The 13,386-nt window shown below is 40.3% G+C and overlaps 1 protein-coding gene across 4 annotated transcripts in view; it reads right to left on the bottom strand.

The window, feature by feature from the left end:
• mctp1a (multiple C2 domains, transmembrane 1a) overlaps positions 1–13,386 on the bottom strand; it is a 172,434-nt gene that overhangs the window by 37,343 nt on the left and 121,705 nt on the right. For all 4 annotated transcript variants that reach the window (XM_030143428.1, XM_030143427.1, XM_030143429.1 and 1 more), the window contains 6 exons: positions 13,148–13,250; positions 12,088–12,190; positions 11,388–11,489; positions 10,830–10,904; positions 8,522–8,641; positions 887–1,003 (listed from right to left, as the gene is read on the bottom strand). In XM_030143428.1, the coding sequence (XP_029999288.1) occupies positions 887–1,003; positions 8,522–8,641; positions 10,830–10,904; positions 11,388–11,489; positions 12,088–12,190; positions 13,148–13,250 (620 nt within the window). The remainder of the gene's footprint in view (positions 1–886; positions 1,004–8,521; positions 8,642–10,829; positions 10,905–11,387; positions 11,490–12,087; positions 12,191–13,147; positions 13,251–13,386) is intronic.

Below are 13,386 nucleotides of genomic sequence, written 5' to 3' on the forward strand. Positions count from 1 at the left end.
GGTTCATTATAATGACTAAATTTAATATCCCGTCCAAATCCAATCCAATCTAACCCAAAGAATCCTTATGAAGAGATAAATATATACATATAGAAGGCATGAGACAGCAAGGAAATCTGAGGTCTGTTAACTGGTTATTTCCAACTCGGTCTTGGAAAAGGCACTTATTAAAATTAATCACTTCATTGTTCACGCTCACTCCGTAGTCCAGCTCTCTCGCCCGTTTTCACTCTCTACTCTCCAAATGTGCCTGGCCATGATTAAAACATGTCTGTTTCTCCATGACATTGCTTTGACATTATTTAATTGGTATAAGAGATAAAAATAAATGAATTAAATAAATATACTACCAGGTAAGTGGCGTAACGTAGCTCAAGGTGACAGCCTATTATTTCTCCCTTTTCTTTGCCTCAAAGAAGGCAAAGTAAGAACTGTGAGATTGCACTGAGAATGCAGTTCCTCAAGGGGCAGATGGAATGTTTTCAATTTTTTAAAAAATTCAACAGAGGGATTTTTTTTTTTTCAGCTTGAGTTCCAATTTTGCTCAAAGTTTACAGCTGCTATTTAATCAAAAGGTATATTTTAATTGAGTTTGTATTATGCTCATCTCCCTTGTCTCTTAAGAAAAGTATGTCACTCATCTGTACAGCTATACCAAATCTAATAACCTGCTACATTCACACATATGCACAGTTAGTATTGAATTTACTCTTAAAAAGAAGAATTAGAGGTATATGAGTGTGCCATATGTGATAAATTATATTAACATGTGTAATAGAACAATGACACCTGAGTTTTAACCTTGCACCGCATGCTACGGATAGAGGCTTTTACAGTCTGGTGAAATAAAGGTGGAGGGATATCAACAAGCCAAGGGGTTACTCACCACATCTTGTCTGGTATCCTTCCCCGATGCAATAAGGATGTAGTTCCAGGCCAGGGGCAGCAGCAAAGCCATAGGAATCATATAGAGTTCAAAGTTCCATACGACGATAACAAAAAGCTATAGAGAGACAAAGAAAGGACAAAACCATCACCAAAACAGAAGTGAGAACAAAAAAAAAGAAAAAAAAGTGAACAGTTTGGACTAATAACGTAATACACTCAGGACCCCGAATTGACCCTCACATGGCAAACCGCTGAGAACGTACGCTGGCCATATGTAAGATTGGGAACAGCACATATTCAAACACATTCATATGCAGAATCATAACTGCCATGGAACAAAGCGTAAAAACAAGACCGGGTTTCAACAAAGGTACAGGCCTGGTGTCGGTGAGTTGAGGTTCAACACCCTGACCCTCAAGGCATTCTGGGCCCTCAGCTGAGGAGGAGGACGGCCACAGGGATGAGTACCAGCCGTCAGAGCCTCTTTCCTCCATGCCAATCATCCCAGAAACGAAGGTCATGTACCGTTTCAACCACAGCACGTCAAAGCTGACCCTTTCGTACTCAGCCCCAAACCCCAGCATCTGACCTCACACACCCAACACCCCAAGACCCTAACCCTGTCACTCCAAGCCCCAAAACCCTCTCTCCTGCCCCAAAAGAGTTGTATGCCCCATCTAACCTTCTCTGCACCCATCTGCCAAATCCATAACCCCTATACCTCCCATCTCATCACTAAACAAGAAAAGTACCATCTGAAAATTAACCTTTGTAAAATGCTTGTGTCCTGGTTTTGGCAGGGCTCTTTAGCCTCATAGAACAGATCATTGTGGTCGTTGGAAGAACATGCGTGTGGGAAAGTAAAATTGCTAATGATAAGGCACAGCAGTAACTGTTGCAAAAAAAAGCTTTAGCCAGGTTATTTTACAGGGATGAAAGTATTATGAAACAAACCGAAAAAAAATATGTAAATATTTCCAGACAATATTCTGTCATTAGCAATTATAAAAAATATTACAAATACAAAGCATGCCTAATACGGTTTTTCCCACAAAACATATTTATCAAATTCATTCACAAAAAAAAAAATCCTTTGTTTCAGATAAAACATAGAAGAAATTAATTCCTCTCTGTCTGAAATGCAACCACATTTAACAATCAGTTTTAATGGAAGCTTTATAAAAAAAAAAAATAAAAAAAAAATTGGTGAAATATAGACCATAATGGTATAAAGCAGATTTATAGGTCTGCACCAATTATGATTTATCCTGTTTGGCTGAGCTACATCAACACAAGAGAGCGAGCTTAATAATCAACAACCTGATTGTTTTATTTTTGTGTGTGGAAAAGACATAGAGAGGCGAGAATTACCTTCATTGTTTTTTATAGTGTAGGGTTAATATGAATATGAGGTTCAACAGCCCTTCACAGTGTGTATGTCGCAGGTCTACTGTTATTGAAGTGAAGCCAGTCTGCCACAAGACTGCTCACACACACACACACACACACACACACACACACACACACACACACACACACGTACACAAACACACACGTACACAAACACACAGCGCCATTGGAATTTTATTTTCAATTCAACCACACTCTAAAAGACATGCATCTGATAATCAGTGCAACAAAAACAATCCAATAAAATAATTAAAATTATATCCACAACTTTTCCTCTTTTCATGCAGAAAGTTAGACAGGCTCATACTGAAAGTTTGAGAACTAAAACTAGATGTAAAAATAACTTGAAGACAAACATATATATACAAATAAAAAAGGCATAAATTAAACATAAAAAACATCTACTATGTCTGCATGATGCTGCCAAGATTTTTCAGATAAATCTCATTGGCCTTAGTGCAACAACTAAACGTGCAAAACGAACAAAATCTTCCCCCATCTCTCACATGCTCACTTTTTTTTTTTCACACACTCAATCTTTCTGTGATACAGCTCCACTGAAGAACTGAAAAGAGACTATTTAATAATTTATATTTGTATACTGATAAGCAACACAACAATTTCCCATGGTTCATCATAAAAAGAGTTTGGCATCATGTAAGCTCAACAGCATGAATTCACACACAGACGCAAACAACAAAACATTTTCTATTAAAATCCAAACTATTCCAAAATTATCCACATTCCTAAAAAATGATTAAAATTTACAAATCTGTGTGTGTGACACTGATAAACACTAGAATTATAACTAACTCAACAATGTGCCGTTGAGGTGCAAAAACAAGACATCACTCAAACAAAGGAGCTCACTGTTTTAAATATATTCTCATAGCTATTAATAACTACAGACATTTTCAAGCTCACACACACACACACAGACATACACAGTGCGTCTTTGAAATACCCGGCTATAAAATCAGGTAGAGTAGGTAGATGAATTGCTTTAAATATATGTAGTGTGTGCCTGTGGTTTCATTATTAAACAATAAACAAATGAATTGTTTCTCACTGTCCTGATGTTTATATGGCATCTTAAAACTCCATTTAAGGTAAAGGACAAAAAAAAAATGTTGTTACTCCATTTGCCTAAGGTTGTTTAACCTGTCGCCCCCCCTTCATTCCTCCTCCATTTGGTTATTAGTAGCTGAGGGCGAAGTTTTGACAGGCAGCTGGAGGAACCGGACACCCAGGCTCAGCAGTGGCCAGCCCTGCCCCGTCTCTGTGCCCCCCGGCTGGGTAATAGGGGCGCTGCAGTGCCTGGACCTTTCCACCAGGACTGGGCGACCACAGGCACCCCCCATTGCTCGCTACACCAGATAGCAGGCTCTTCGCCTGGGGAAAGGGAGTGGGAAGGAGCCTGCTGTGGATGTCAGTGACCAGAGAGAGGAGGAGGAAAAAAAACAAGACAAAAGCCTGCTGCACCAAACAGACAAAAAAAAAAAAGGAAATCAAAATCTGATGAAGTCTATGTGAATGATTTGTAGATGTGGAAGACACATGCAGCTGCTTGAACACGCAAATACAGTGATGATCACCATGCCTCAGTCCTGCAGCCATTCCTACCTGCGTGGTAATGTAAAAAAAAAAAAGGTAAAAACTTAGTGTTGTGCTTCTATATTATTTACAATAAGAAAACTTTACTATACTTTTTAGATATTTTAACATAGCATACTTTTGCAAATAAACATGTTAGCTACTCTATTTATTGTAAAACAACTAAAAAGTGATGTTTTATTTAGTCTTCATTGTACAACTTCTGGTTTATTACTGTAGAACTACTAAATGTCTACATTACAGTTTGTTTTCCTTATTGTTAATTTCTATCAAATTTTATGATGTCTTCAAAACTACTGCTTGAGGTTAGTAAATAAAGAAATGGAAGGAAGAAGAGACAAAAAAAAACTGTATTTATTATAATTTCTTTTAAAATTATTCATGCTATGTCTTTGGTGAAATTTATCAAAATGTCCGGGAAGAAAATCATTAACTTCAAATATGTCAAAAATTAACGTAAAAAACCCAAAACAAAGTACAACAATATTGTCAAATCTGCTGAAACATTTCAAATACAGTCAAAGGGCTACATTTCAAATGGGCAAACTTCACAACTGACACAATCTGAAATCCAAATGAGATGTATAATTAAAACAGACAGTCATAAATAAGAACAAAGTAATACAGTTCCAGTATAATTTGTAATATTTTGACTGAAATACCAATTCACAAAATTAGTAAAGTAAATTATTCTGACAAATGTCTGTAGTTGGACTTCATTGCACTTATAGTCTTTGATTATACCTCATAATGACAAAAAACATAAAAAACAAAAAAAAAGAAAATCCTCACAAAACAGAAAGTCAAAATGATTTATTCAAGCATTCAGTGCAGTGCGTTGAGAGTTGTATCTTGCATTATTTGTTTCAAAACACAACCCGCGTCCTTACGGCTGTGAGCCGCGGCACTGTGGGAGGGTAATATTCAGTACTTTGGCTTACATTAACCACACACCAGGCTAACTTTCCTCCTGCTCTGTCTCAGTGGAGTGAAACTGAAGTTTGGATTTCAGAGTTCCCCTTTATCTCTCTTACATCAATTTCCATGCTGGCACTAAGTGTTGCCAGATAGCGACTAGAAGTCCTGTTAAGTTCGAGGGAAGTAGAGAGGGAGGGAGACTGTGTCCTGTTTGTGACTGGACCTACCCATCATTCAGTGGTGCTAGACTGCCCCCTGCTGTACTACTGCAGAATATAGATGTGTAGCCCAGTTAATGCACTTAATTCAATCAAAAAACAGCCTGAATGACTAAACTGAATGTGTCACAGCCAGTCGTTTTGTAATGACATGGAACGATAAAAAAAAACATCCACTTTATTTTTCATCCATTTTATGACAATCTCACCCTGGCACAGAGCAAATGAGTGGTATGGATGCTTTATCTCTGACTCCTCAACAAAAGGCCTCGTGCATATTGTGTTGAGTCTTAATCTCTGGTGATTAAACTATGACTTGGTATTCTCTGTTAGTCATGCCACTATATTTTAAACTATCATTCATTTTGCAAATCAAGAGAGCAGTAAAATGTGAAATATATCTTTCAAAGCTGTCCCTTGCTGTGGGCAAAGACGAACTCCCGACTTTAAAACTTTTAAAAGTTAGACAGGTTCTTTGAAGAGGAGTCAAAGGAGCAATTTAAAGAGACCTGGAGTGGTGTGTACCACTGACTGCTATGGTGTCTCTGCACTGTGTGTGTGTATCAAACTGCGAGCCAGACATGTGCAAACACACACACACACACACCCACACACATACACACTCCAATAGTTGCTTCTGTACCTGTCTTTGCTTTTTTCCCTTTTTTTTATTTCAGCGGGGTGAATTTTTATCTAAATGCAAAGCAGGTGATAGGTGCTCCAGTTTCCTCTAGAAGTAGCTCCCTTGTCTGGGCTCTCTTCCTGATAAGAGTCCTACTTTGCCTGACATAAAAGAGCCCGGTATCATTTCCCCTGCCTCCCCAACAACCCCCAGCTCGCTGCCCTCGCCCTTCCCCGAGCCTCACAAAGCTGCCTCTATTTGCTCCCAATTCAGGGCCCAATTGCAGATAAAGTTACAGCAAATTTGTTTGGAGGAAGAGCTGCTGAGGCCTGCGGTCCCTGGGGCAATAACAGCCTTGTCTTGCAGAGGCCGTAGGGAGAGCTGGCAGCAGCAGGAGAACAGAACCTAACACCGCTGAGCCCCACAATGGCCTCGGCTCTCTGGGAGGGAAGGCAAAGAGAAGGGAGGGATGGGGAGTGAAAGATAAAAAGGAACAGGGATGGACAGAGGGACAGACGGGAAAGACACTCAGCTTGCAGGTGTGGAAAGAGGAAGCTAACGCTTAACCCTGAGACAGAGAGATGGAGATCCACACCTACCAGCACACACAGATATACACACATCCACACAGACACCACCCGTCATGCAGGACAGGAGGTAACTCCAGTCCCGTCCATTGTGCCAACGCCTCAGGCAAAGCTGCCACGGTGGCTGATTCACTGTCGGGATGGGTGGGTGACAGCAGTGTGGGTGTGAAAGAGAGGGAAAGACAGGCTGCATGTGAGACGACGCTGTATCTCTTCTCTCACATGCACAAAAAACACACACACATACATACACACTAATCACAGCTGGCACTAATAGGCGATGTGTACATGCGGCTGGCATTGCAACATTGGGCAGAAGGAGAGTAAGGAACCATGAAGAAAATTTTGAGCGATTTTGTTGAGGAAATGTTGTAAAGTGACACCGGATGACAACTGCATTTTGATGTACCGCAAACTCTACAAACATATGAACGCGCTCACATTTTTCCCCTCAGGCTTACTTAGCAGTTAAGCACACATTTGTAAGTTTAGAGGGTGAATTACCCACAACTCCACCTCTGTAGCAACAGCCGTTTTGGAAAGTTAAGTGTAACATCTGTCTAGAAAGACAGCCAGACAGAAAAGCACGTGCACATGTGAACAGACACACATGCCCATAATCACACACAGCCGTACACCTTCATGAACGCACCACCTTGGCCAGATGGCCCCCCATAAAAACCCACTTAAAGAGATGAGCGAAGTGATTAAGAGGCCTCTCAAAGTGAGGGAGAAATGAGAGAGGGATGAAGAAATGGAAGGGAAAGGAGGGAGGAAGTACCTGTGTAGAGGAGAGGCCCTAAATACTCTGATGCTTTTAGCTAAGTGCATATTCCTACGATAACAGACTCCCAAAAGAGCGAGTGGGGGAGGAAAAGCACAATGACACCTAAATTTCAGACTTTCTATAAACTATAAAACACCACGTCCTTGGCCTAGATACATCATTTATCATCATCTGAATACTTTGAATTTAAGTAAGTACAATGAGAACATGAATAGGCGGCACTGGATGTACTATACACACCATTTTCAAAAAGGTTGAAGAGCTTCACAAAGAGCGTGTGTATGAGGTTGTGCGAATTGACATGGAGGTTAGACTATCCAAGGATAGTGCTGCCCTCTCCATTCACCATGTAGATTGGCAATTCTGGAGTGACCCTGTTTTTTTTTGACATTTTTGGTCTGACATTTTCATTTATTTCCAAAAGATATGAGACATGAGGACTCGCATCTAGAGGCAGCCTTACACTAGAGAAAATACAAACCTACACACTTACTAGCATGCAGTGTGTGTATGTGCACCTTGACACACACATTGGAAAAATGTTAACTGATCAATACTTTGTCTCTTCTGACCCATGTCTCGAGATGACACTGTGACCTGCTGTACGAACTCACACAGACACACAGATTCTGCAGAGATGAAACCGGTGTCAGCCAAATGCTGCTAATGTCTAATGTCTACCGTGGAGAGTGCCCCCATGGTAAAGGGCCTGGTTGGGGCGGGTCCACCTGTCCTGTAGCTACTTAAGTCAAGACACTAAAGCAGACACGATTAAATGCCTGTTCTGTCATCTTTAAGGTAGGAACCTGCGTGCAGCCACTCACCACCCTGCCGGAGAATGTCTTTTACTGATAGCTCTGCTGTCCAATTACACTTCACCTTTTAATACCAGACACAGATGACAGGTAGAAGAGAGAGAGGGTGGAGAGAGAGGATGAAGAGGAGGCTGATGGGAGAAAGGAGAAAGAATCTGCCATTTCCACTGTCTGCAGGAACAGCTTGTCACACTTCAGTAGACGGTGTTTTTTAAGTATCTGAATGTCTTGGAGCCTCATTTACACTGTTGTGTATAAGCTGCAAGACCAACTGTCCCTTTACCGCCAGCATGAGTGACAAAACAGACTCGCAATACATTTACCATGTGTACATTTATTTTAAAGCCAGGAAATATTTGAGACTCTCATATCAAGAAGTTTGGAAGTGTGAGTTAACAGCCTGTTGTGTGGAGTTTCATTGTGAGAACGTACAATTGCTCAACTGTGCTTGAGACACCAACAATCTCTTGTGTGAGAGTGTACCAGTACAAGTGAAGCGTCCATGCTTCACCAATGATGCTTCTAATAATTGAATTTCATCTCAACTAGAAGAGTTATTGAAGTATTTTTCTGTCTTTTTAGTCTCAAAAACATCTACCCAACCACATCTACATCATTTCTGAGACTGTAGGACAAAATAATGTAAGTGTACCTGTACGTACCACAAAAGCACAGATGCTCCTCTGTGGAGAGTCCCATTCAAAGCAGCTGTTGATGTAGCAGCCTGTGTTGATCAGGAACATGATACAGCGTCTGACTCGGTTGAAGTTGCGCAACAGCAGCTGGAAAAGAGACAAATGAACATTTTAAACAAGGGAATGGTAAACGTCATAAACATGCTTTAGCAAGGAGAAGGACATTATTCGCTTTTACACTTGATCTATCACACCACTGTGAAAGCAGTACACAGTACATAACCATATGGAGAGTCAGTAAAAAAGACATAGTGCCATGCAGTACGGTGAATATGCAGATAACTGATGGGTTCTGGTGTGACAAGTAGCGAGCATCAACAAGGTTTTATGACTTTTCCACATTAGTGCCACTTGTATACTGTTGTCTATTAAACTTCTCTTTCCTTGGTGTTTGGTTAAGGTGTGAATTGGTGACAACTGAGCAGTAGTTAAACTGACAAAGTGTTAATCTGCTGTGCGTACATTTAACAGGAACATTTAGTTAGAATTATGAGATTTGTAGCCTTAACCTCACTTTGCCTTTACTACACTACAGCACAGTGACCATATAAGTTTTCCCTCTTTGGGTAGCTATATATGGATGTGGATTACAGTCTAGGACAAACAGCCACTTAAAAGTGTGACAAGCTGACTCACAATGTTTCTTTAAGTCTACTGTTCCAGTGATAAAGTTAAGTACAATAATAACAATTTCCAACACAGGCCCTGGATTCTCCTCCCTGAGGGTTCTCCAGGCATTTGGCCAGAGATGAGAGAGAACTGGCTAACTGCTGTCCTCCCCCTGGGTTGCCAACCATTCAGGGAATAGCATAACAGCAGCAGAGAACGCCAACCACCCAATCAGGTCACCACCAGGAGAAAGTGGTCCCAAAGGACACAGTGTCTCTGTAGATCACTCTTCAAAAAAAAAAAAAAAAAAAAAAAAAAAAAAAAAGAAAATTCTAGGCCATTATTTTACTCTTTGGAAGATTGTGAGTGTTTGAATGTGCATATTCTGTGGGTGCACAGTATGTGTTTGCAACATGACAACAGAGTCTACTGTCTGTACAGTATTACTTCATGTGTGTTTCCGGGTGGATTTGCAAACAGTTAGGGGTGTTTTAGCTTCTTTGATGCTAGATGAGAGAAGGATCACTCCTTCTCTATGTATAATTATAAGCAGCTTTTTGTTGCCAAACTAAGGATGAGTGTATGGTGTCCTGCTGGGGACACACAGACCCTGAGGACAGCAAGACTGTGAATCATCCATTTCCACATTCCTCCTCAGTACATGCACTTGATGTACATGCTGTACTCTTCTTGGCTCATTATGGCTGTAACTGCCACGATAAGGATATTTCATTTTTCATGAATTATTGCATAGAGTGCCTTGAGTAATTCCTTAAAAACACTCAGAATAGTGGAAAAGTCATTTATTAAGTCAAGTGTCGTAATTACAATTAAATGGTTATGTTTGGCAGGCAGCTTATGTTTCTTTTTTTTTTTTGACATTTTTTTATGTGTGTCTCTGCACACTAAGCAGCAAGATACAGCAGGGGAGCTGCTACCACACAAAAGAGTCCTCACGGGGCAATCCCTCCAAAGCAGCCAGTGACATCATCATTGCGAGACGCTGACATGGGTCATCTCTGTGAGTCAGAGGTGAAATGAAGATGAAAAAAAGGATTCTGCACTTGGGAGAAAAGCGTGGAGTGGGCTGAGATGGAGAGACAGAGAGGCCAGAGACACTGAGGAAAAGGGAGTGGATGGAGGGCTGACAAAAGGGTGGTATGGGACCCACTGTGAGAGTGTCGTTCTGTGCTGGGCAGGGCTGTGCTCGGCTGTGCATGGCGCAGCATTGACTGCTGAGCCCAAACGGTCACTTATATGACATGTCTGATGTGGGCCAGCCCCTGCTATTCAGCCCTTTGTGGTGCCGCCACACTGAGCGGCGTGACAATGAAGTGCAAAGCAGCAGTGGCAAAGAGGGCCAACTATAAGGATGGCCAATCTACTTATGCACCCCAGAGCTGACAGCTTGACATTTCTATTCACCACTCAGAGTGGATGCGAGGGGGGTGAGATGAGAGAAGGGAGAAAAGAGGGAAAGAAAAAAAAAAAAAACACGAAATGCTGTTTTTCCTTCAATCATCCTGTTGTATCTTGCCCACACAGTTGTTGTGCATTACAAGATGCCACTCTCCAGGCTTGTTGGTTTTGGTTCAGACAGTTAAGTAGAATGGGGGGTACAGTTGTAGACAAAATGGTAGAAGATAAAGAACGGCAGCTGATGTACCTGTTTGGAAACTCTGGGTTCCTCTTCAATGTACTTCTGCTCAATGGGAATCAATGTTCTGAGACCAGCCTTTACCTGGAGGATGGAGTAAAGATATGATAACAACAAATGGTGAGAGTGAAAGGAACTTATACTGGATACATGTAAAGAAAACAAAAGGTGGGGCACCATTTCGATGATTTTGTACATTTTTCGATCTGCTATAACATAGCAGCATTTGCATAAAGCATGCCCCATGTCAGAGGCTAGAGAGCGGGAGGGAAAGCTGCAAGATGGCCGCTATAGGACACACACAGTGATGGTGAATGGGCGAACAAAGGCTGCTGAGAGGGAGTCTTCGATAATTAAAGCCAAAACGAGGACAAGGGACAAGGGACGAGGGATGAGATGGAAGCGAGGGAGGGAGGAGGGACAAACAGAATAAAGACAACAGTAGCGTGGGGAAGGGGTGGGGGGTGGGGGGGTTTGCTGGAGAGAAAAAGGGAAGGATAATGGGGAGTGGGGGGCAAAATAAAAAAAAATCAGGGAGGAGAATCAAAAAAGCAAAAAAAGACTTACAGCATTAAAAATCACGTCTATTTCGAGAAAGATGACCCCTTTTGTTGGCCCTGTCAGCTCCTTGCTTTTCAAGGCGTAGGCTTTGCGTTCTCCATTTTGGATCTGTGGGAGAGGGACATGACAGGCGTCTGTCTGGCAATACCCGGCTGAATCGGCTCCCCGGGCCACCTTTGAACCCCAGCTGCTGGCGCTGACAGGGAACCCAAAACAACTGTGGCAACTCTGACAAGTACCTGTTCATTACCCACTGCAGCTCGGCTCTGTCAAATAGAAATTAACTATCCTGGGGAATCGTACTGTACTGTAGCAGAGCACGGGTATATTAGACACAGTTCTTTCACTTACCATCTATATTTTTTTTTAAAATATATAAACCATGCGTCTTTTTTTCTCTAAATGGCGTCGTTCTCTCTCTCGATCAGTGTCATTTTCGTATTGTCTCTCAAACCCTCACTTTCTTTTTTCTCAACTATCAATCTCTTCTTTTTTCTTGGCCTTTTTTCCATTTTTTCATTCTTTCCTGTCATCTCTTTCTCTTTGTGAAATAATAACAGTCTCATCTGTGCAGTTGCAAAAATAACCTCAGATTTTTATATCTTCCACTGTGTGTTTTCTTTCTTTCTGTTCCTCTATGTTCTCGCTGTTATTCCCAGGAGTAAAGAAAAAAAAATACACACACAGAAATCTGCCTTTGACTCACATTTAGTAAAGGAATAGCCACTTTTCCCAGGAAGTCGGCACTTCTGTCTCGGTCCTCGTCGTAAACGGTGACCTCAAGCACCGAGTGGATGTCCTTCACATTACTGGACCACACACAAAGACAAAAAAACATGACACATTTACTGAAATATAGGTTACAAGTGGAGTCTTTGAAGAGTTTTTTTTTTTTTTTTTTTTAGCTATGAATCAAATGCAGAAAAGCACCATATTATATTTTACCAGTGTTTCCTAATCCCTATTAATATCCATCATTTGACATTGTGTTGAATTACTCCATGAACCAAGTATAACTAAAGCGTGACACACCAACGTGACATTTGTTGAAAACTAGGCTACCTACATGAAGGTTGATATGTGAAGAAAGGAGGCTATGAGAAACAAAGAAAGAGTAAATTAACCGGTTCTATTGCTACAAATTCACTAGGTTATAGTCTGGAATGAAAGGACATTTTATAAAATAAAAATTATTTTATATATCATATAAATTGAACATAAAAGCTATATAGTAGAAAAAATATTTTATTTAAATACCCTGGCAAGTCTTTTTTTTTCTACTAATTAATATATTTCTGGAAAACTTTTTTTTTTATTAATAATAAAAAAAAACCCCAGTAGCTAGACTCATGAGAATAAGTAGCTTTATTTTAACAGATAGTAAATACACACTGTTAAATCCTTTTGACCTTTTCTCATAAAATGATTGTGACAATGTTAGTTATTCTTGATAGATAAAGTGTAACTGGGACTTAAAGGTGAATACTGATTTGTACAAATAGGAATAAAAAAAGAGAAATATGTCTGAAAACAGCTTTATGGTCAACAGTGTATATTCCAGGGTGAAAATTCTGAATAAAAATAGCACACCATAATATAAGCAACAATATTTTTTTTTTCCCTCAAATTATTACTTTCTTATTATTCCTTTTATAAAATACACACCACAGCTTGCCATAAATTCATCTGTCCATTAGACTGTGCACTATATATACGTCCACAAGTAGACATTCTTGTTATTGTATGTTATATTAAAAGCCACTCACAACGTGAAGACCTTGTTCCACTCAGGGTTGAGGTTTTTGTACACTGTGTGCGTCTGCAGCCGATCATTACTTAACTCAACCACACAGAACGGGTCACTCTTACCTGCCGGAAGAAAATAAATAATTAGAGTGTAGGTGAAAGAACCGATTTGTAAAAAAAAAAAAAAAAAAAAAAGATACATTATTTTTCGTGTGATTTTTAAAAAAAAAAGGAGAATATTAAATAATTCCAGTAGCCT

Source organism: Sphaeramia orbicularis, chromosome 9, assembly GCF_902148855.1.
Source record: "Sphaeramia orbicularis chromosome 9, fSphaOr1.1, whole genome shotgun sequence".
Taxonomy (NCBI): Eukaryota; Metazoa; Chordata; class Actinopteri; order Kurtiformes; family Apogonidae; genus Sphaeramia; species Sphaeramia orbicularis.